Source organism: Ambystoma mexicanum, chromosome 12, assembly GCF_040938575.1.
Source record: "Ambystoma mexicanum isolate Mex_15411 chromosome 12, UKY_AmexF1_1, whole genome shotgun sequence".
NCBI classification, from domain to species: domain Eukaryota; kingdom Metazoa; phylum Chordata; class Amphibia; order Caudata; family Ambystomatidae; genus Ambystoma; species Ambystoma mexicanum.
In genome coordinates this window covers 1,000,900,596-1,000,924,298 of record NC_090936.1, presented here as the reverse complement: position 1 = coordinate 1,000,924,298, position 23,703 = coordinate 1,000,900,596, and the positions used below count along the sequence as shown (strand labels likewise).

Genomic DNA, 23,703 nt, shown 5'->3' with positions numbered 1-23,703 from the left:
AGTGGTCGAAGTGTACGAAAAGAAGTAGTGGAACTATGTTACCTGCTGTGCTGCACCCACTCCCCACAAACTCCTTCACCACGCCCCCTCCTACGCCCAATGCAAACCCCCAGACACATGTGCCAGCTGTTTAAGGGTAGTGCACTGAAGTGCACGTTTCAACTTCTTCTAACACTTTTATTTTAAAAACGAAACTGTTCCGGAACGGTTTCTTTTTAAAATAAAAGCATAGGAGCTGTAAATGCTAATTTTAAAAAGTAGAAGAGCACCGCTCCCAACCGCTCCCGCTCACTTCGACCACTGCTCCTAAGGGTCCGGCATGGAGGCCATGGTGATGAGGTTTCCTTCTAGTGCATTGGGAAAGTTCTTGAAAGAGCAGTGGGTTGTCTTGGTTGGTTTAGGTTGGCCCCCATGGGGGAGAAGTGTGTGGTGGTGTGGGATGGGTATGGCTTGTGGTCTGTCCAGTCCAAAGGTAGGAGGAAGACATAAGATGGCTGGAGAAGTGATACCAGATTGAGTCTCTTGCCTTTGTTGTGGGTTGTTTCTGTGACATGTTTCTTAATGTGCAAGGTGCGGAGCAGTTTGAGTGGTTTATCTGTGGTTTGCTTGTGAGCTGGTTTACGTCTTTGATGAATATTCTATTTGTGTTGTTGATGGATGCTGTTGTGATGAGGTCTGTGAGTTCATTGAGAAAAGCCTTGCTGGTTTGGGGTTGTTTGTCTGAGCATGGGTGAGTGGGAACTGGCGTGAGAGGAGTTCCATGATTCAGGTGTGGTGTGCTTCTGGAGGGTGCATGTCCCTGAGTTCTTGTGGATAGAGCACTCTGCCAGTCTTCCCTGGCCGGTCCTTGTGTGGGATGCAGTCGCATGGGGGGTTGGATGCTAAGTGCCACAGGCAATCGCTATTGTCATGGCCAAATCAGGATTGGCTCCAGTTCATAAATGTTCTCTTATTGTGTTATTGTATGTGTACATAATGTTCAGGTCCCGTAAAACCTGATCCTCAGTTATATGCTCAAATTCACATTTAGACACAAACACCCTAAGGGCACCCACATAGTCATAAATCCCTTTGCAGGGCTGTTGTCTTCATGAATATAAATTAAATCTCGTCGGTAGAGTGTCAATGAATCTTTCCTTCAGCTTTCCTGTTTGCACTTCATAAGGATCTTTGCCTTCTTCCTGATTCTCTGGGGGTAAACATTTCATCACAGGCACTAACTCCACTTCACTGCCCTTTTTAAGTGCTGAAATGTTCTTCTCAGGACTGAAGAGATCACTGACTTGCATGTCTAAGAATGTATCAAAGAGCTCGCTCCAATGGTCCCACTTCATACTGGGCCTTACTGGGCTTGCCAAGAATAAAGGTGGATATGCCCTGCACAGATTTGCCATTTACTGAGTGACACACTAACACCCAAAGTGTTTAAACAAAAAAAATGAGTCTTAAGTTTGGATTTCAATTATGAAAGATAAGAGGGGATGATTACTGTTGAATCAATCTGAGGGATGGCCAAATAGAAATAAACTGTGGCAGAAAACTCTGATCAGCTCAGCAGAAGAGTGGTCACACACTTCAAGGCAATGGGCCAGCTTGGTACTTTTCTTTACATATGCCCCAAGCAGGGAGGATAGCATTGATCAGTGCTCTGCTACGGCTATATGCACTAACCTCTATCTATAGTACTAAAAATAGGGACCTCATTTAGGGGTCGCGCCTGTGCCTCCTAAGCTCTCCCTTGCTACCCTGTGGTCTCCCTTGCTACCCCTAAAAAAGAAATAAGATTTGTTGTTGTTTTTAAATGGAAGCTCCTGGGCTAGGGCCAGCACCATGTGGCTTTTTTGTTTCTGGAGTGGCTGGCATTCTTGTTTAGGCCTCTTAAAAAAACAGGGTTCGCCAGGTGTACCACTTTGAGCTCTGACCCTAAATAAGAAACAATAGGAATAACAAATCATTTGTCTTTCTGGAATTCTATACAATAGTTGCTAGACTCATTAAAGGTTTATTTCAGGCACACTTCAAGGGGTGAGTCACTGATTTAGTCTGTTCTTAAATACCTCAAATTCACAGTGCAGACAAAAACCTCCAAAAAGCATTTAGAGTAGAGCAAGCATCCATTTCGGACTATGTATTTGGCTTTATGCAAGTTGCAGGTATAGCATGTTTTTTCTGCTATTGTCTCTGTTATGATCATCACAATACATTCCATCTCGGTGTCCTTGGTCACTTGACAAAATCCTTGTGCCTGAAAGCTTGTGTACAGTGTAGAAATGTTTGACCATAGCACATGAAGCGGCCCTTGATTTAATTGTGCCACAATTAATGCTTTGTTGTAATGCGTCTATCTTTCCTATTTCCATGGCATGCTGTTTATGATGTTAGTTTGCATGTATGAGGTAACGGGTGCCCAGAGTCGGGATGTTGTCTGAGGCCAACCTCTGAAGCCTGAAAAGTAGATCCACGCAGGCATGACATGTGGCCAACTTTGTTGTTAAATCTGTTACCTGTTTAATGATATCCACTACAGAGTGTAATTTGCTTTCTGACTTTGAGGGCATTCAGACCTGTAATTGCTCATTTTACTATAGCCGGAAAGCTAGCTGTAGCCGGTAAGATAGCTCAGTGGGTTGAGCGCACGCTGCAGCAATGTGTGTGTGATCGGCAGGTTGCAGATTGAATCCCAACAAGGCCAATTCAGCTTTTCATCCTTCTGAAGTTGATAAATGAATACCAACAAAGGTTTTATGATGTTGTATGTATATTGGTTCTATATAAAGCACATATGCGTAAGTGCTATATAATAACACATCATTATCATTTGGGCTTGGACGTCTGTTTGTATTCTTGGTAATGTGGGCCTATACAGACTGATATTAACGATACATATGGTGATCCATTCTTGTATGAAAGGTGTATATCATATTACAGTGATATCGTAACCATATTTTTCATAGTGTACTTAGGAACAATGCTATGTGATGCCACTGCCTGTTTTGTCAAGGGGTGAAAGGTCATGCTCCATTACTTCCTGCAATGTCACTTCGGGTTGGGGTCAAATGACATCAAAGGGCAAGGGTCATGTGATGTCCGTTCCGCTATCCCTGGCAATTCGGTGAAATGACGTCCCTGATTTCATGCCCAATATAAACGTAAACAAATGTTTCCATTGTGTCTTTCCTATATTCGCATAGTCTTTCTTTAGACTGCTGTGTGGCGGCACACATCTTTTAGACATGTTCACATCTCACTCTGCTCTCAGTTCTTGCAGTTACACTTGTACTGCTGCCCGGCCATGTCCAGGTCTTTGCATCTGTTTATTTTCATCTTTATACGTTTGCATCTGTGGATTTTTTGCAATAAAAAAACATGAGGCAGGCGCTCCATATTTTTTTCCTTTTTATTTTTTTAGTCTGCTGTTATTCATTTTTTATTACATCTGTTTTGCTTGTTCCCTGAGGAATGTGCAAAGTCAATGTGAATGTAAATGGGCAAATGAAAATCCACCAATGCAAATAAATTGATATGCATTGATTTAAATGCACGCGCTGGAGCCCAAGGTGAAGCGGGATTTTGACCCTTCTGACTCTCTGATCCCTTGCTGCTCAACCTTTTGCTGCTGCTTGACCTTGCTATGATAATTAATTTATAATGCTCCTGTACACAAGTGTTACTAGGCGTGACAAGACAAGGGAGGGAAGGCAGAGGGAGGACAAGACAAACTATCTTACTAGGCCTTGTGTCATTCAAATCGTGCAAGTGCAAGAACAAGAAGTGCAAGGGGAAAGGGAGGGGGGAAGTGCAAATGGAGGAGGAGGGGAAAACAGGGCAGCAATGCTCTGAGTAAGTGCAGCCAGGACAGCGCAGCTCTTGGTAATGCAAGGAGAACAAAGGACTGTAGGGTTACAGTGTCCAAGTGCATAGTAGGCAGGGAGGCAGTGCAAGGGTGACTGATCAAGAAAGAGCCTGGTACACAGTGAGACTCTGAGGGTAGCTAAACAACCAGTCTGTACAGCAGACAGGTAGGTCAGCATGGGAGGGAGAGAGAGAGAGAGAGAGAGAGAGAGAAAGCAGAGGTGAAGAGGAAGGTTTTGAGCTGCTTCAGGGACTTCAGTTGGTCCAGATCAAGTTTGAGAGGGGCAGGGAGGCCATTTCAGAGAGAGGCACCTGCAGAGGAGAGAGATCTACCCCCACCGTCCACCTGGAGAAGCGTCTAACCCTAAGAGAGTTGGAAGTAGCTAAGCAAAGGGCTCAAGAAAGAAGGTATTTTGGAAGAGAGCATTGGATGTAGTGCGGGCCCTGCCCCAGAAAGCCTTGTGGACAATGCAAAGGGTCTTGAAATTGATCCTTGCAGCCATCGGGAGCCAGTGGAGAGATTTGAGTGCTGGAAAGATACGGTCCCTGGGCTTGAGGCCAAGGATAAATCTTGCAGTCCTGTTCTGGATTAGTTACAGAGGGTGGAGAGTAGAGGAAGGCAGATTGAGAAAGAGGCTGTTGCAGTAGTCCAGCCTAGAGAGAACCAGGGCTCTGGAGACAGTGAGCTTCTGTGGGAAAGTGAGAAAGGTGCAGCTGGTAGTGGGACTTCTTGGCGACTTCTGAGATGGGAGGTGAGAAAGAGAGAGTGGAGTCGAATTTGACACCAAGGTGTTTTGCCTCACAGGAAGGTGAAGGAAAAGGGCCCAAGGCAGGTGGCCAGAAGGAGAGAGGGAAAGCAGGGGCACAGGTCCCAATGAGAAGGATCTCCATCTTACTGGCATTAAGACAGAGATCGTTGGACGCGCACCAATCCTGAATTGCGGATAGACAAAACATCTTAAATTCAAAACTGCAATGTTCAGCCAGTGGATCTGCATCACTGTTCTCATCTGAGGCTGTTACTGATATACAAATTGAGGGAGCAGTGTTTGCCTTTTTATCCCTGGAATGACCTCAAGGCACCAAACTATTAAGTAGCTCCTCCTACATTTTTCCTGCTCTTTTCCGAGCTTGACAAATGATGATTTAGAAAGCATACTGAGATTTCTTTTGTCATGGCATTATTGCAACAATTGCTCACCTATCATGGAAGCACTTACAAATATATAAAATGCAAGTATGTGGGTTCCAATATATCTTAACTTCAAAACTGCAATGTTCAGACAGTGCGTCTGCATCACTGTTCTCATCTGAGGATGTTGCTAGTATGGGAATTGAGGAAGCAGTGTTAGTATTGTTATCCCTTGAATTGCCCACAAGACACCAAACCATTAAGTAGATCCTCCCATATTTTTCCCGTTCATTTCTGAGCTTCGAAGGTCATATCCTGCGGGGTGGGGGAGGGAGGAGAGACGTACTCAGGCAGCCCCCCAAGCCATTCGGGCATGCCTTGCCTCTGCTGATTTACGACTTCCAAACTGAACTAAGCATTGAAGCCAGCATAGGTTTTTTTATAATATTCTGGCTAATAGTATTGTGTATTTGTCAGTCTGCATTTTACTGCATTTTACAGTCCATCCAGTCATTTTACAGGCCAAGCCAACTCCATCACTGCCATCTACCTTCTCGGTCATCCGACCCATGAAGCGTGTGTCAGTTGAGGCTTTCGCCGCCACTTTCTCACCTATTCACTCCCCCTTTGGCTGACTCACACCCTGACACAGCCCTTTCCATGCTCCACTCTGCTATATTTGATACTCTCAATGTTCTTGCCCTTGTCACGAGGATCCGCCTGAAGCCCAAAGCCAAGTGCAACTCCTGGTACGACTCAGACCTCGTCACCCTTAAACCCAAGTGCAGGGTGGCTGAGAGGAAATAGCATGGTTCATGATTATCCTCTGACAAACTGGCCTGCCGCCTGCTCTCAAGGCAATACCGGCTCTCTGTCCACACCAAGAAGAGATCTCACATCCAAGGCTGCATCTCTGCGGCAGCTAACAACTTGGCTGAACTCTTCAAAATCTGCAAGGAACTGGCCAATCCTTTTGCAGTCTCTACCTCTCCTGTCCCTTCCCAGGCCCTCTGCACGGCACTGGCTTCTCATTTCATCTCTAAAACTCAGGACATCCTGTCCTCTCTCTCCTCCTCTCCCCTTCCTCCCTATACTCCCTGCTCTTCCTCTGGCCCTTCTTCAGCCACCTCTCTTCCCTCTCCCCCTACTTCTCTGCCTTTCCCTTGTTCTCCCCAGACGAGGTTTCTAGACAAGTCCGATCTATGAAAGTCTCGTCAAATCCTGGCCATCTCCCAGCTCAATCTTCACACTGAATCTGTTGGTTGTCTCCATGATCATCAGTCCGGCTTCAGAGCTGCTAGAAACATGGAAATTGCTCTCCTGAACATTTGTGAGGACCTGCTCTTCAACCTTGATTCCAACACCCCCTGTGTCCACATCTTACTTGATCTTTCTTCTGCCTTTGACACGGTCAACCATGCCATCCTGCTCAAACGTCTCCGTGATAACCTGGGGACCACCGGTCAGGCCCTGGCATGGCTGACTTCTTTCCTCTCTGTTTGACCCTCCCAGGATCAACTTGGGTCCTTCCTCTCCTCTATCTCTATCTCTACCTGTGGTGTTCCCCAGAGGTCTAACCTCTCTCCCTGGTTGTTCAACCAATACCTGGCACTTCTTGCCCACTGCATTGTCGCGCTCTGCCCCAACTTCCAGTGCTACGTGGATGACACTCTGCTCATTTGCAGGCTACCCTCAGCCACCTCTTCTCCCTCTCTCATCTCTGACTGTCTGTCCGCCATCCAGGAGTGGTGTGCCGCCAATGATCTCTGACTTAATGCCAGTAAGACTGAGATTCTCCTCATCGGCAGACCCCGCTCCCTCCTTCTCTGTCACTCCCTGGCTGGCCTCCCTTAGCCCTCTTCCTGCTCCCACCTGTGAGGCCAAAAACCTTGGGGTCATCTTCGACTCCATACTCTCCTTCTCTACACATATCTCTGATGTCTCTAAGAAGTCTCAATCCCAGCTGCACCCCATCAGAGGTATTCTTCCTTTCTTCCTTTCCTCTCCTTCCCTGAGCTCCGGTTCTCTCTAGGCTGGACTATTGCAACAGCCTCCTTCTAAATCTGCCTGCTTCTACTCTCCGCCCTCGACTGCAAGACTTGTCTTTGGCCTCATGCCCAGGGATTGTATCTCTCCAGGACTGAAATCTCTGCATTGGCACCCAGTGGCTGCGAGGATTAAGTTAAAAACCCTCTGCATTGTCCATAAGTCCTTCTGGGGCCTGGGGCCTCATTACCTTTAACTCTCTCATCCTAAATATCTTCCTTCTCAAGCTCTTCGCTCATCCGCCTCTGTCTCCCTCAGGGTCAGACGCTTCTCCAAGCAACGAGTTGGAGGTAGATCTCTTTCTTCGGCTGGGGCCTCCTTCTGGAACAGCCTCCCTGCCTCCCTGAAACTTGAGGAGAATCATCTCTGGTTTCGGAAGCACCTCAAAACCTTTCTCTTTGCTTCTGCTTTTTCTCCTCCTCTCCCCTGCTGACTTCCTGGCTGATATTGAAACTGCACTGGCTATCTGGCCACCCTCTGATCTCAGGCACAAGCCCCCTCCCCCGCCAGTCGCACTCCGGCGCTACCTTCCTGCCAACCCCCGCACTTGGGGACTGTTTTATGTATCCCTACAGTCCTACTGCACTTGCCACCTGCTGGCTGTACTTTTACTTCCTTATTTATCTTATTATCCCATGTACTGCACTGTCCCCTCCATCATCCCCTTCCCATGCACTTGCTCAATCTGAATGACACCTGGCCTAGTAGGATCATTGTCTGTCTTCCCTCTGTTCCCCCTCGCTTGCCTCATTGCGCCTTGAAACATTTTTGTATAGACGCTTTATAAATGCCATATCATATCATATCATATCATATGCAGTGTATATTTGGATAACCATCAGCTAACTTTCCTCTTCCCACGACAAAATTGTAAAGTGTGGTAATACGTTTCGGAAAATATTAGCCCAAGATGGGTAAAAGGAAAGAAAATTCTAGACTGGAGGGGGCTAAAGACAAAAAGCCGAAAGGCAAACTAACCCTGCAAAAGCTAAATTTACAATCACAGTCATTACTTGATACTTATTTACGAGATATATCTGGCAAAATGGAAAAGAAAATCATGAACATAGAGAAAGAATTAATGGCAACAAGACTAGGGGCCTCATCACAAGTTTGGCGGTAACCCTTAAATCCGGCGGATTTCCCGCCGGCGGTAAGAGCGCAAAAATTCCCCATTGACCCCATGGGGAATGGGGCATTCCCGAATGGGCCCAGTGGGGAATGGGGAATTCCATTACCGCCAAACCCGTGATCTGGCGCTAATAGCGCCGGGGGGTTTGGCGGTAGGGCTAATACCGCTGGCGGTAATACCACCGGCGTTACCGCCCAACTCGTGATGAGGCCCTATGTCTGTCCAACAACCAAGAAGTGGTCCGACTAAGGGCAGCTGAGGGTACTTCAGGTGTATCTGGGGGAAATAAGGCTAACAACAAGAACAGTGATAGAAAGAAAGCTTGAAAGCAGTGGAGGAAGCTGAAATAGAAGCAGAAATTGAATCTGAAGCTTCTGTTGAAGATGCAAGACCCGTTGGGGTAGAATATGGGTATAGCCAATCGGATAACTCTGTCCCACTTATGGGGCCATAAAATGTACGGCAGACTTTGCAGGAAACTGATGGGATAAGAAATGTGATGGCGAGCTCTGCGGAGGGGGGGCAATTTTGTAAAAATGAAAAGCCAATTAATTAAAGTTTAGTTGAATTGTCTGGGCTAAGCTCTGGCCTTGTCTGGGGTGTTAGACCAATAGCAGTGAATGCGCTAGTGGATCATTTTAAGGAAAGTGGGGAAAAGATTTTAAAGGATTCTTTGCAACTTATATGGGATTTTTTTATTTTATTAAAAACTATGCATTTTGCTTTGTTAAATGTTTTGCATGATATGGTCAGACAAACTAAGAGCGTGGTGAGTAGTTTAAAAGAAGTGTTTAATGATTCTACTGACCAGGCCAAAGATATTCCATTAGGTAATAAAGGCAGTACGTTTGAAACCCCACAATATATAGTGGTCCCTGCTCAGTATACCAGAGTGAGTAAGGAGTCTGTGGCTGATGTACCACCACAATCGAATCCAAGTGAGATCCTTTGTAAAAGGCCTCATAAATGCATGGTAAATGACGCAAAGGAGCAAGCTGATTCACTTCCAGTTTCTTTGCAGAAAAATAAGTTTTAAGACTGCCACTGGTAGCAGCTCCTTCTGTAGGAATAATAGTGGGGGTTGACCCATTTTCTAATGAATCCTTTGAGGCTACGGCTTTCTTGATCAATAAAGCTGTGCATTGTATCAACATACGTGTGCATGGGCCTCAAATTAATCCCAGTTCTATCACCATGGCCAGGAGGGTGGATTGGGTGGGGGTAACAAACAAAACTGATACAGGAGATTGTATTTTGGTGCGTCCGTTGCTTCTCCCCATGTCGCAGCATTTGTACTTGGATCACATTTGGTATGTCCATCAAGAAACCCTTCATCTAGGATGGTTCCTTTAACTTTTTTCTATCCTAATTCTAATCTTGTGTCCGAGGGGAGAAATGCCTTCCCAGAGCAGCAACAAGGTGCTTTATACCATGGAGATTCCGGTCATCCGACCAGAAACAATAAAGTGTTCGTAAACTCAGGAGTAAATAAACGGGAAAAGATTACGAATGAGCCAAAAGTAATTTGGTATTGTCTAACATATTTGACCGTTTGTTCTCAATAAAAGAGATTGATTGACTAACGAAGGGCCCAAACTTGCAAATATTGGAACATCAATGTGTCTCCAATCCAGACCTTTCAGGTGATGATCCAGGGTTATCTCAGATGTCCCGTTCCCATATTTCTAATAGCCAAACCAATGAATCAAGTGCCTCTAATCCTACAGCAGATGTAACTATTATATCCTGGAACATTGCAGGAGCAAAGGCTAATCCAATTGATAATAGCATAGAACAAGCATTGAATGAGTCCACGAGTATCCTCCTACAAGAGACATGGGAAGGGGGATAGATGGTTTTTGATGGTTATACCATCTATCAAGTAAAGGTCAAGAAGGGCAAACGTGGGAGATATTATGGTGGTCTGGCAACTTTCATTAAGTGCTCTTTTGCCTGTAAAACTACTGAGTCAGGTGTCCATTTAAATGCCCCGATCCCGGGAGGATAGCTCAGCGGCAACGTGCTCACCTTGGAAACAAGACAACATGAAGCAACAGAGGTTCGATCCCCGGGTCCGCGCTTAGAAACCTCTGGGTATTAAGCGTGTTATAAATACGCAACTAAAACATATTCCTGTACCAGCGCCTTGATGCCCCCGGGCTGTGTGAGCGCTTTAAAAATGCAAAATGAAATAAATGTTTTCAAAATAATTCCCTTGAATGGGCCCCCAATTCACATTATAAATATATATAATAGTCCTTCAGATAGTAATCCTATGGATCGCATCACAAACTGGAAATGTGTGATTGATACTCTTTCTAACACAAAAGCTGACAAGGAGTTAATGATTATATATGGTGAGGATCTTAATCTAAGGTTGGCCAATGGCCCAATGGAAGGTATTTTTGTTTTAGAGGAAGATTTGTTACTGGGTGTCCCTCCTCCCCAGATGGTGCACTGAAGAATGTGTGGAGCATGGCTTAGGTTTTGGTATTGGTTGATTCAAACTGGTCTGAGAACTACAAATGATAGATTCCTGACGATATTCCATTGATTACTTCCTTGTCACTACCAATATGAAAATTATGGCTAAGAATGTATTTCAGAGTTACTTTAGATCTGCACAGTGATCATTATGCCCTGGTCTTGGCTTTGAAGTGGGGAGGTTTGGAAGCAATGGGGAATACATTTGAACACCTGACAGATATTTCCTGTCAGGGAAAAACTACAAAAAGACTTAGATGGGAAGAATGTACCAAACTAATACATGGGAAAAGGATCATGAGGGAAAGCATGGTATGTTTTTTAAAATGACTAAATCCTGATAACAATCCGCCAGTGACTGTGCAGATGTTTATACGACTAATGGGGGACATTTAAGACAGCTCCATGATATGATATCATATGATATGGCGTTTATAACGTGCCTATACACAAGTGTTTCAAGGCGCGACGTGGCAAGGTATGGGAACAGAGGGAGGACAGACAACGATCCTACTAGGCCAGGTGTCATTCAGATCGCGCAAGTGCATGGGAAGGGGGGGGGAGAAGTGCGCGGGGGAAGGGAGAGGGGAAAGTGCAGTACATGGGAAAGCGGAATAAATAAGATAAATAAGGCAAATAAAACAGCCAGCTAGTGGCAAGCGCAAGGAAGTGCAGACATAAGTGCTGGTAGGGGGACTGAAGGGATACAGAAAACGGTCCCCAAGTGCAGAGGTTGCCAGGGAGGAAGAGCAGGTGGGCAATTGACGGGGTCTGGGCCAGAGATCAGAAAGGGTGGCCAGGTAGCCAGTGCAGTTTCAGTCAGGAATTCATCAGGGGAGGGGTGGGGAGAAAGCAGAAGCAAAGAGAAAAGTTTTGAGGTGTTTCCGGAACTGGAGATGGTTCTCCTCGAGTTTCAGGGAGGCAGGAAGGCTGTTCCAGAGAGAGGCCCCTGACGAAGAGAGTGATCTGCCACCAACTCGTTGCTTGGAGAAGCGACTGACCCTGAGGGAGTTGGAGGCAGATGAGTGAAGAGCTCGAGAAGGAAGATATTTAGGGAGAGAGAGTTGAAGGTACTGCGGCCCCAGACCCCAGAAGGCCTTGTGTACAAATGCAGAGGGTTTTGAACTTAATCCTTGCAGCCACTGGGAGCCAGTGCAGAGATGACCATGCGGCCAAATGAGCAAAGGAAAGGTACCAAGGTTGCTTGGTTCAACAAGGACTGCAGGGTGACAAAGAACCAATTGATACACCTACTAAAAAAGAAAGAGACCACCAAGGGGGTGATTGTTCGGGCCAGGGCACATTATAAATGTCAGATTAGTTCATGGAAAATAACCTTGGATTGACAGGCTTAGGATAAATTAGAGACAGCGGGTAAAGGAAATGATTCTAAAAGTTTTTGGAGAGCAGTAAATGGTGGTCCGACCTACAAAGAGCAGTTGACTGGGCTGCAAAATGTAACAGAGCACAAGGTTTGGATGGGGTACCTGTTGAGTATTATCAAGATAGCATTGATGTCTGGGGACCGATCCCGACAATCCTGTTTAATGCCATATTGGAATCCAAAATAACACCAAAAAAATGGACAAGAGCCATCTTCGTCCCTATTTTTAAAAAGGGATTTTAAAAAAGTCTTCAATCATATTGGCCGAACTCCCTACTAAACACTAGCTTCAAATTGTTTGGGAAATGTCTCCACAACATATTGGTGGATTGGGTAACTCAACAGGCTATCCTGTTGCCAAATTCAACTAGGGTTTGGCTGGGTACCATGGAAAAGGGTTTAAATCGCAATCTGATAATTGCTCACTCTGTGTTCATGAAAAAAGATTGCATTTTACCTCGCTTTTATGGACCTGAGCACAGCCTTTGATGAAGTCAATCTGGTCCTATAACTGTACGCCTACTATTTTGAATATTCTAAAGATTTTACAAATCAGGCAGCAGGGGCCATTGTACCCCTTGGTTTGTGATTGGCACGGGTGTCAGGCAGGGGTGCGTTCTGGCGCCCCTGTTGTTTCCCCTCTATATCAACAGCTTCCATAGAAAAGCTGGACAAGTGTAAAGCAAATGTCCCAAGGGTTGGAGGGATGTCAATTCCAGGCCGGACATACGCAAATGACACAGTTCTCATTGCGCGAACACCGAGAGCCTTGCAGGTCTTGGTCAATAAATGTGCTTCTTGTATGAGAGACCTGGATTTTCAAGTGGACTTGAACAAGTCAGCGGTAATGATGTGCTGTGGGGAAAAACAAAACCATACATTCCATACGGTATGGTGTGATGCGATTGAGGTCTCTAGAGTTATCCAGTTTGATTATCTTGCCATTTGCTTCAACAGGACATTTACTGGGGACGCCCACTCTATTAAACAGGTCTCACTCATGAAAATCGATTGGGGGGGATTGCTAGTTTCATGAAACAACATAAGCAGCAACCTTTAAACATCATTAAAAAGTTCTACAATGTCCGCACCTTTGGGGCAGCGAGTTATGGTGCAGCCATATACGGCTTTGCGGATAACAACATGATGCAAAGAGAGGAAAATGGTTTTCTAAAAAATCTCTTAGGTCTCCCAATTTCTGCACCAAACATATTGAGGTGCATAGGGAGCTAGGTTTGAGTTTCCTTGGGGTTCATTGGCCCTGGAACCCACCCTTTTGTGGCTTTGTGTATGGTCTAACCCAATGGCTATGCTAACCAAGACTTTGTTAAAAGACCTCCAGGGAAAAAAGGATATGAATAAAGTTGGGTGGCTGACTAATGTAAGGAAGATGTTGGCTAATATTGATGTCATCAACCTGTTTGATAATCCAACTTAAAAAGATATGAGAGTATTCCACATTGTTAAATAGAAAATAAAGGAATGTGTTCCTGAGGCCAGAGAAACTCAAGAGATGAGGAAACCCCTGATGATTATCTCAAATAACACCATTAAAGACTATCTTATATGGTCCAACTATACATTTCAAAGGACGCCCATCACAAGAACCTGCTTTGAGTGCCTATTGCTGGTTGAGGTCTTACGCAGGGGGTCGGGCCAAAGCCTAGAGGCTAAATGTCCAATGTGTTAGGCCGCCCTCGAGTATATGGCACACTTCCTCCTCTTTTGTCCCGAGTATGACCATTTTAGGAGGAGGTACTTGGTTCTGTTACTCAAGGGTAGAGGCGTTAGGCAGTACCATCGCTCCCTGTACTTTCTGCTGGATGAAGTATCCCCTACCATAGTCTGGTGTCTGGTCTCTGTCACTATTTATCAGAAATGCTTGGAGACTTCGAGAAAAGAAAAAGTTGATGGAAACTAATATCTGGTTATCATGTTAGATTAGTGGTCAGTATTAACAATGAATTACATATATCTGTGAAAAATGAATTTGGGATATTTTAACGTGTTTATGCACAAAATAAATAAATTTGTCTTATGAGATGGCATTACAGCAAATATTTTGTCCGCATTTCTACGTAAAAGATATTGAATAATGATGGATATGGGATATTGAACGTGTATAACATTTTATGAACTGCTACATATTAATGTCATGCTGCTGCGGTGTAGATTGTTCTTATTATTATTTCATAGATCTGTTTATTATCAAATGACTATTTTTATGGTTTTTTTATGCATATTATGGTTGTATCTTTTATGAATTTTATTTTTCCGAAATAATAATGTATCACTCGCTCATAAAGACATGTCATCTTTTCACTTTGTCACTGGTGTAGGCGGGCAACCTTCTTTAGGTATGGGTGACCTCCAGGGGCCTAATGGACAACCCTGCAGCCCCTGCGGTGCAAGGGCACTGCATTACACAAGAGTCCCCATATTGCCCAAGAACATATCTATCTTGCAGTGTTGGGAAAATCAAGCTCCTCTCATTGCAAGTTGCAGCCCCGCCCACGCACCGCCCACACACCCGCATTTGTGTTATGCCACTGGCAGCCTCTGTAGCAGAAGCACAGTCTCCAGTTCAATGCTCTTGAATAGAGTTTGATGCTGCGCATTTGCCCGTTTTTTGGAATACGCAGGCAGCCCATTACTTGATCATATCCTTAAGCTACCCCTTGTACTCTCAGGGCATGGAATTGTCTTGCTTGCTTACCACCATTAACTCCCAGCCCTTGACGCTAACATATAAAATTAGAACTACAACGACTATGCCTTCCGGGTAACCATGGTTACACAGCCTCTCTGTACATGGCTCACAAACGCTGGGCATTTTACAGGAATGTTTACACTGTGTTCTCAATCACCCACCCGTTCCCATTTATTGGTGGTCTTGTTGGTGGAGGGTTTTTGTAACCTTTTCCAGTGGCCTAAATTATGTGGCATCTTATGATGTGCCACGTCAGAGCACCTAGGCTTGGTGGCAGCTTCTCTTGACCACAACCTCCTGTTCTGGATATCTGCACTCGGGAATGGGGAACATCTTTCAAAAATATCAAGTTGAGTAATTTTTCAAATGCAGACAAATGGGATAATGGATCACATCGACTTCCCCTTCATGCCTGGCAGGTTATACCTGCATGTCAAAAGGAGGATTGCAATATAATGTTATCCATTTTTCTCTGGAAATACCAACACATTGTCCTCCTCCTGATCCAATGATGCCTCTGGTTTTAGGAACACCAATTGCGGAACACTGTTCATTCATGTTTATTTTTCTGAGCATGTTACTTTTGCCTGGTTTCTTACTGTTGATTTGGTTCCATAAACTACTACAATTATACGCTCATTTGATGCAGGCTCTTTCATCACTGCATTCCCAAGACGTGTAGACTTATATGGCAGCAGCAGGTGCACTTTGGAATATGACAGAAACTATCAGAAGAAAACTGGGACCTGGGAATCACTTATAGTTTTGAATTACATCTTTTAAGTTTGTTGATATTTGAGACTGACTCCAATAAATTGAGAAAATTAGTAAAGAGCTGCCTGTCTTCTCTTAGCTTAGTCCCAGTACTATAGTAAAAGTGTGACCATCACCCAAAAATCTCCATACCAGAAGGCCTACAGTATTCGGTTCTTGGTTGAGAATTGACTGGGAGGAAAACCTGAGGAGGTCGTTACAGAAAAGTTTATTATCTCTTTGCGGGACCATGTGCAGCAACCTGTCCAGGAGCTTCATCAACTTAATGGAAAAGCTAACCGTACAGGCTGCCACAGGTGTCCAGCGAGCCCATTAGTGGAGACCGACCAGGCAATAACCCATAATAAGGAAACCAGGCCTGTGCCCCCCTAAGAGAAATCTGGAAGGTACTTTGGGCCTCTGGGTCTCATTGGCGTCAAACCTTGGGTTGGGACCCAGTCAGGCCAGCCAGCAAAACCATCCATTTGCAGTGAAGTAAGAAGCCATCAGCACCTGTAGCAGAGTGACCCAGTATTATCCAGTGCTATGCCTGTAGACAGCCTGGGCACTTGGCTCATTCATGTATTACCCTCCCAACATCCAATCACATGGACATGATCTATTGTATCCAGGAAGATATAGAAGATGCTGATCAGATGTGGAGTTTGGAGCCCAGGTACTATGTAGTCCAGGCTTTCGAAGAGCCTGACATGTTGGCAGAGAGAAGACCAGGGAGGTCCTATTATAGCTCCATGGTGTTAGACGAACAACAGTGTCAGGCTATGCTGAACTCAGGAAGTTGCCAAACAGCTAACCAGTCCAACCTCGTCCTTGCAAAGCAGATCATTCCCCTTCTCCTTGTATCAATTAACTGCATTCAAGTTTAAAGCCCCGACTATAGTTCAATATTGGCCAATAACAGTGTGGACATGAGAGAACTGGGTAACCAGGGTTACCTGAAAGAGGTGGTCTTAGACGCCAATCTACTCCCAATTCAACCCGTGGTTCATGATGGCTCAGGTAGATGAACAGCCCATTATGAAGTGAAGAAAGACTTGGTTGGTTAGTTGGGGTAACTCCATGGGTCCTGGATTGGCTTCTAGACTTACTGACAAAGGAAGTTAGCTCCAGTAACCTGAGCCCGTGCTCCAACCTCCACGTCCTATTGGACTGGGTCAGAGGGAAGGGGGAGTAGATGTGTAGCAAAGTCCTCTGCCTTGCTCTGGGGACCACCAATTGAATGACTCAGGGGGTGAAGTGTCTCCCTAAGCTAGATGATGATGGTCAGGGGGTGGTATGGAGAGGTGGTCACCTTCCCTTTGGCCTCATCACATTGAAGGGTATAGTCACAGGAAAAATCCATACAGACCCCCTCTCCAGCTGAGAAACCCTAAATCTTTCACTAACCATAACCACAGTCTGATCACAGGCTCATCAGAAAGCATTGCAAGCATGATACAATGTTGCCAATGTCACACTGTTTTGGTTAACAACCATCCTGTGGCAGAGAAGCACACATTTCAAAGGCCTGGAGAGAATTTCCTGAAGTCTGAGCTCCTGTATACACTAATGACACTTTGCAATTTTTCTTCAGCCTTTGAACCCACAAACGATATAAACACACATGCCCATTGTCTCCCTGCAGAGTTGTCCTTCACACGAGACATAAACGTACAATTTTACTGAGGACAAACCCTCCTTTCAATTTCTGAGGTTTTTGGAAGATTCTCAAAGTATTTTTTTACATCAAGTTCAAAAGCTGAGGAAGTGAAGGGACTGCGTCCTTCCCAAGTAGATTACTCCAATGACAAGTAATGTGAAGTGGGTTCCAAGATTGCGGGCACACCATATGACAGCTCGATCTGGCACCTAAATCCCAGAATGAGTTCAGGTGACTTTAGTAAACGGTTGCAGACCCTCACAAGCAGCCTAGCCGAGGGATTGAGGGGGCGGGGAAGAGGCTTATAAAAACCTAAAGTCTCAGTCTGTTGGTGTGGTAATCCGGAGAAGGAGCAGGTGAGAGGAGCTGGAAGTAGAGTAACAGAGTCGGTGCATGCAAAAGGACATTGGGGAGAACTGAGAAGGAGGTGGTTGGAGAATAATGGAGGAGCCAATAACATCAGGAGGTGTTTGGAAAAGTACGGAGGAGGTTGTAACATCGGGAGGTGGTTAGAGAAATACTGAGAATGTGGTAAGATTATGAGGTGGTTGGATAAGTAGGGAGGAGGAGGTATCATCAGGAGGTGACCAGGAAAGTAAGGAAGAGGCGGTAACATCAGGAGATGGTTGGAGGAAAATAATGGAGGAGGTGTCACAATAGGAGGTGGTTGGAGACAGGAAGGAGTAGTTGGTAAAACATCAGCAGGTGGTTGGAGGAAAGCCAAGGTGGGTGTGTGCAATGGGATGTGATTGTAGAAAGAAAGGAGGTCTTGGTACAACCACAGGTAGATGGAGGAAAAGAAACGAGGAGGTTGTAAAACATTGGATAAGTGGGTGGAGTAAACTGAAAAGGAGGTGGTACAATTGCAGACGGATGTTGGAAACATTAGGTGGCTAGAAGAACCTTACAAGCAGATAGCCCAGGAAGGTCCCAACGTTCGTGGTTCACCCTAGGCTGGTGTTGTATGCGCCATTCTGGCTGCTTGGTCCTCCTCCCATTTCTGAGTGCTGAGAGGGGTGAGCATTGGTCCAGGACCTAGGACCTAAACATCAGGTATGAGAGACTACAAGGCCTGGAGAACTCAGCCCAGAGGATAGGAAGGTTCTCCCCCAAAGCTTTGCTGACTGTCACAGGAGCTCACTCCACAATGAACCTCATAAGCCACAATCCCAGAGAAGTCAATGAAGATCGGGACCTCGAGACATCCAGATTTGGGAACCTCTTTGAAACTCTTAATGGGCACTTGAGAGACATAGTGGTGGGAACTACAAACCCAGGACTGGGAAGAACCACCTGAAGTGCCCAAGGAAACTCCCAACCTCCTCAGGCAAGCGCTGAAAAGCTTTAACCCAGAAAAGGGTGCCATCAGGGGCTGAGAGGGCTGTGGAATTTAAGTCACTTATCTTGTCTCGCCCCATCTGGTATACTGTATCACCCAAATAAAGTACTGGTTTCTCGTAAAGTCTGCGTTGGCATACCCTTTGATTCATGTCACCTTGTGACAATATATACAAGCCTAAACATATAAAATAGTTTTACTTTACCCAGCGTCTTGGCATTTTCAGAGAATAATACCTTTGAGAATAATAACCCTGTCTTTGAATGGATCTAATACTCAAGTTGGACAAGATGATGAAATCCCTGAGCTCCATGCAGGAAAGCCAACGTTGCTTCCAGCTTCAAGTTGATAAAATGCTTGCATTACATAGTGCTCAGGGTTGGTGTGCTTATAATTTAAGTTATAGGTCATCTGCTTGCTTTTCAAAGTGTCTTTTTTCAGTGTGTGCATGGAATTGGGGCATTATCATAATTGTAGTAATAATAATTAAGCTCTGAGAGCAGGCCTTATTTCACAAGAGCAGAAACCTCCTCCTGGCCCTTCGTAGGGCACTTAAAACCTGGAAACTCCCCTGTTTCTTTATATTCAGTACTTTCTCTTACTGTTTCACTGCTCACAGTGTAACCGGTTGCAACAGCGCCGTGATGTTCTTGGGCTTGGGCACTTTACAAATGTAAAAAATAAATAAACTAAATCAATTTCACCAGGATTGTAATGTCAACTCTGTCCACAATATGATCGACTTTCATCACTAAAATACAATGGAGCTCATGTTCAATGAGCCATAGCATAAACGGAAGGCGGGAAATCCTTATGCAAGGCTTTTATGCCTTGCATCCACATCACTGTTCAATTTCATTGATTTCTATGTCAGGGAGGAGGGGCAAAATGCAACTTGCGTCTATGCCGCTCCCTTCCTCTCCACCATACAAATCCTCCAGCATTTTTGCGCCAGCATGCGTTTTCATGCGGGCCAAATGCTGGGGATCCCCATGGAGTTTGCCAGCTTTTTTCACCAGCAAAAAGCAGGCGGACTCCTTAGGGATCCATTGTAAAAGCCGTACATGGCAGGCAGCGTTTACTTATTTGCGCGGCAGAGTCTAAAAGGGGACGACAAAAGGCGATGTACATGGCGGTGTACATGCTTTCATTGTGGTGGCCATTTTGGAACAGGACTACCCCTTGCCAGATGCATGGTCTAAGTTGGTTCCGATTGTAAGTCTGTATTATTTTTATGATTGTCTTCCTTACCTTTTCTAATGGTGCATCTGGATTCAAATATATGCTTGGCCGCAAAGCTAAAACCTTCTGAGCCAGATCTTGTAACGTTTGCACCAGTGCCAATAATTGAGAAAATACTGTCAGCACTAGCTCTGCTGCGTGTGTAATATGGAATAGAGCAAACACATTTCGCCTCAAAACATATTGCCTAATAATGCTTGCAATGGAATTAAATAGGTGTACCCATTTTTCTGCCATTATAATGGGCACTAAAGAGATTAGAGAGTAGAGAAATTGGGGGTCGAGACAAATTTACGGAGGCACCTAATACAGAGCGTTTTTGACTCAAGGCAACACAGCTGAACAAAAAAAGAAGGTTGCTCCACTTTACCACTTGGAAGGAGGGCACTTAGTTTGAGGAAAACACAATTTCTCTTTTTATGTCACATGGCAACCATAATGCAAAAATCATATTGCTCGATTTTTGACAAAGTGCAAAAATCCTTTGGTAATATGGATTGGTGCAAAACTTATTTGCTCCATCCCATATTACACTAGCAGAAAAATGGTGCTAAATGCATTTGCTCCATTTTTAGCAGCTGTGTAAAGGTCAGATAATCTTGCACCAAGTGGTAAAGAGGAGGACTACTCTTAAAATGCAGTTCTAATGCCTTGGAGGTATGTCTCATGCTAAATAGAAACTGCAAATTAAAAAAGGGGTATGTGGCCAAGATGGTCTGCGGGTCAGGAGCATTTTCTGTGAGCTCTGTACTTGCGTCCCTGGAAGAAGCGTGTTACGCTTGAGGGCCCCGTTCCTAAGACGTGCATCGAGCAGCAGAGGTCCACAAAAGAGGCTTCCCTGTGTTGAAGGTGTGCCTGGTGTCTGAGCACCTGATCGGTGCCTTGCGATGAGCTGGGGAGGACGAGTAGCCCTGCGACGCTGACCAAAGTGCTGGAGAGAGGAGTGGAGAGGCAGGTAATAGGGGACCATGGTTTCCCCCCACAAGCTTGCACTCCAGGGGACCTGTGCGCCATGCAGCTGGGAGGCACCACTGACCGGCCTTATGGTCCATCTGGGATGGGAAGAATATGGCAGCCATGTTGGATGTGGGCAACACTTTGCAGGAAATCATAAGAGATGAAGCTGAGCTGGAAGCGGACATCCTTGTGTGAGGCTGAAACGCTTTAACCCCGGAAGGTCGTGGCAGCAGGTAAAAGCTCTCTGCAGTTGTCTGTCATTGGGATACCTGCAGTAATGGTATCCCCAATGCAGCACACTGTATGCACAGTTATTCACCTCACAAGTCATTGACAAAAGAAGGCACAAGCCTATCTTAGAATCACCCCAATGTCCTGACCACTACTTGACTAATTGTGCTTCCCATAATATTATAATCATACTGTTATTGCTCCAGGTGGCAGGAAAGGGAGAATGGCGACTGGAAGAAATAAGAAAAAAGTCAAGGCAGCAGTGTTGGATTTGTTTGCATATCAGAGCAGACAACCCAGTTTGGATGAGTCTCACGCCACCTCACCGCCTCGGAATCCTGTGATGGCGGCTTCGGGGCGTATTGAACAATCAATATCGCATTTGGACAACAAATTCGACAAGTTGCATGAACAAGTGGTGCAGTTGGACCTGAGAACCTTCGCGCTTCAGCAGAAATCTACCGGCGTGGATTAGCAATACGGCAAACTGCTCCCCATTGTCAAGCAGTTGGGAAAAGAAAGGTAACAAGGTGATGGTAGCAAGACCAGAGTATTTGGGACGCGTGGTGCGAGCCAAGCAAATTAGGGTGATTGGCCTTCCTCCGGGTACAGAGGGTGACGACCCTGTTGCAGTTGTCAGCAATTGGCTCCTGGAATTGCTAGGCCCAGAGGTGGATGAAGACCCCATTTTTGTAGACAAGTGTTATAGCATCAAGATGAAGGCTTCCAACAAAACCGCAGAATCGACGGGGGCTCAACGTTGATTGTTAAGTTGTTGGATGTTCGGGTCAAGGAACGGATCTTACAAGCCGCAGCCACAAAGGAAGTTTTGCAAAATCAACATTGCAGGGGTCACCTTTTTTCTGACCTGGCACCGGCAGCTGAGAGGAAGGGAAAGAAGCCCAAAATGCTTAAGAAATATTTTCTTGCCCGTGGTGTGAGAGCAGGCCTACTCAGACCTGCTGAACTGAGAGTTACATGAAAGGGCAAGGAATATCTGTTTTGGGATGCTTAGAGGGCCGAAGAACTTTTAAGATCGATCCTGGAAAAACCCATATCGGTTCCAGAGAAGGGGTGAAGGACTAGGAGATCAAACAACAGGGGTGTTGGGTGGTACATTGATAGTTCTGGACTCCCTTGCTTACTCTATTTGAATGGGTGGATGTGTGGCTACGATGATGGAAATGGGACTGGCTGTGAAGCAGAGTGAAGGCCGTGGGAGGAGGCAATTGTTGGGGCCAGAAGGGGTTGGAGGATGGCTTCTATGAAAGCTTTTACCATGATAGTGGGTAGTGTAACAAGTAATGTTTGAATCTCCTAGTTCATGAAAATAGGACAATGGGATATACATATGGCAATATTGGTATTACGGTGAGTGTTTGGTTGATATACTATGTTGCAACATGCCGGAACTATAGGGAAGCTCTACTGAATGTTCTTTCTGGGGATTGTATTCTCCCTTGTATGGAACAAGGCTGGGACAGCTCCGACGACCTGGACTTATACGGTTTATTTTCTTGTTTCCACCCATGTTAAACAGGACTGTCGGGGAGGCGTCTGGATGGGCAGTGGGTATTTGTTTTTGATTTTGGGTATACATTGTGGATGCCTCACATGTTAAGGGCTTTGATCTTGTTATGTTATGCACCTTACAATTCTAATAAAAAGATATTTAGAACAAAATGAAATTATAAAAGGATAACATTGGTGCAAAGAGATCATCATTCACAAAATAGTTGTCTAGCTAAAGATGTCCTGGATTATCACATACCTTTACTTATTTAATCCCAGATCAGACCGTTATGGTTATCTGTGATAAGTCTGATTGTTGTTACACCTAAATGGTACAGTGTCCGAAGCACTTGGTGTAGTGTGCTGCAATGAACACCTTAAAACCCCAGTAGGACACAGCAGAAATGATGGCATGCAACTCCAAAGACTGGTGCCTGTACCCTTCTTGAACTCTCATCATAGGATAAGCCTCTTTTCTTCTTCGTCCTAACAGGCTCATTCCATTCCTCCTGTTCCTGGCCCAGGTGATAGCAAACATTTCCTCAATGACGGATATTATCCCGGTGTTCGTGGAAGACTTCCAGCCACTAAGAGGCAACCAATCAGGAAACGTATACAGCCTATTCTGCTCCAGGTAGGAACACCAATGATGTTCATGTGGGTTCTCCCAAATGGGAATACAACGAATGCATCTACCATTCTATCCACCGTGGAGTTCATCATCAATAATGGGATCAATCTTTTTGGGCACAGTGATAATGTTAACCTGTTATGTCTGGTTTAGAGACAGCTTGCAGAATTATACATTGTGAGGGAGACAGTTCTACCGTGGACTGCATGATGAGTTTAGCTATTATGAGCCATAAACAGGCATCATATTACTAACATATTGCACAGAGAGCAGAATGGATCATTCTTAGTGGTTTCACAGAATTCTGCTCGTCTTTAAATGTGTCTGCTTCCATAGGTAAATGAAATAAGTGTTACTTCCTTTATTATTGAGTTATTTATTGGTCTGTCTGGGATTTTCCCTTTTGTGATGTATGTTTAAATGTCAACTGATGTCTGGGTGTTGAAGCTTCAGCTAATGCAAAGTGCTTCTACAGGTATTCCAAAAAAGGCAGCATTTAAAAGTAATTCATACTTCTGCCCTGGTCTGGTAACAGAATCAGTAGTTACCTCTGTGTTTTGTGAAATCAGGAGGATAGTACTTGATGACAAGGCCGGTGACCTGGTTCTGCTGGACCTATCAGTGGCATGCGACACAGT

General features: G+C 45.1%; 1 protein-coding gene across 2 annotated transcripts in view; it reads left to right on the top strand.

Moving 5' to 3' along the window:
• The window catches only part of LOC138514188 (transmembrane protein 116-like), a 254,026-nt gene that overhangs the window by 137,399 nt on the left and 92,924 nt on the right, over nt 1-23,703 (top strand). For both annotated transcript variants that reach the window (XM_069629521.1, XM_069629522.1), the window contains exon 7: nt 22,928-23,068. In XM_069629521.1, coding sequence (XP_069485622.1) covers nt 22,928-23,068 — 141 coding nt within the window. The remainder of the gene's footprint in view (nt 1-22,927; nt 23,069-23,703) is intronic.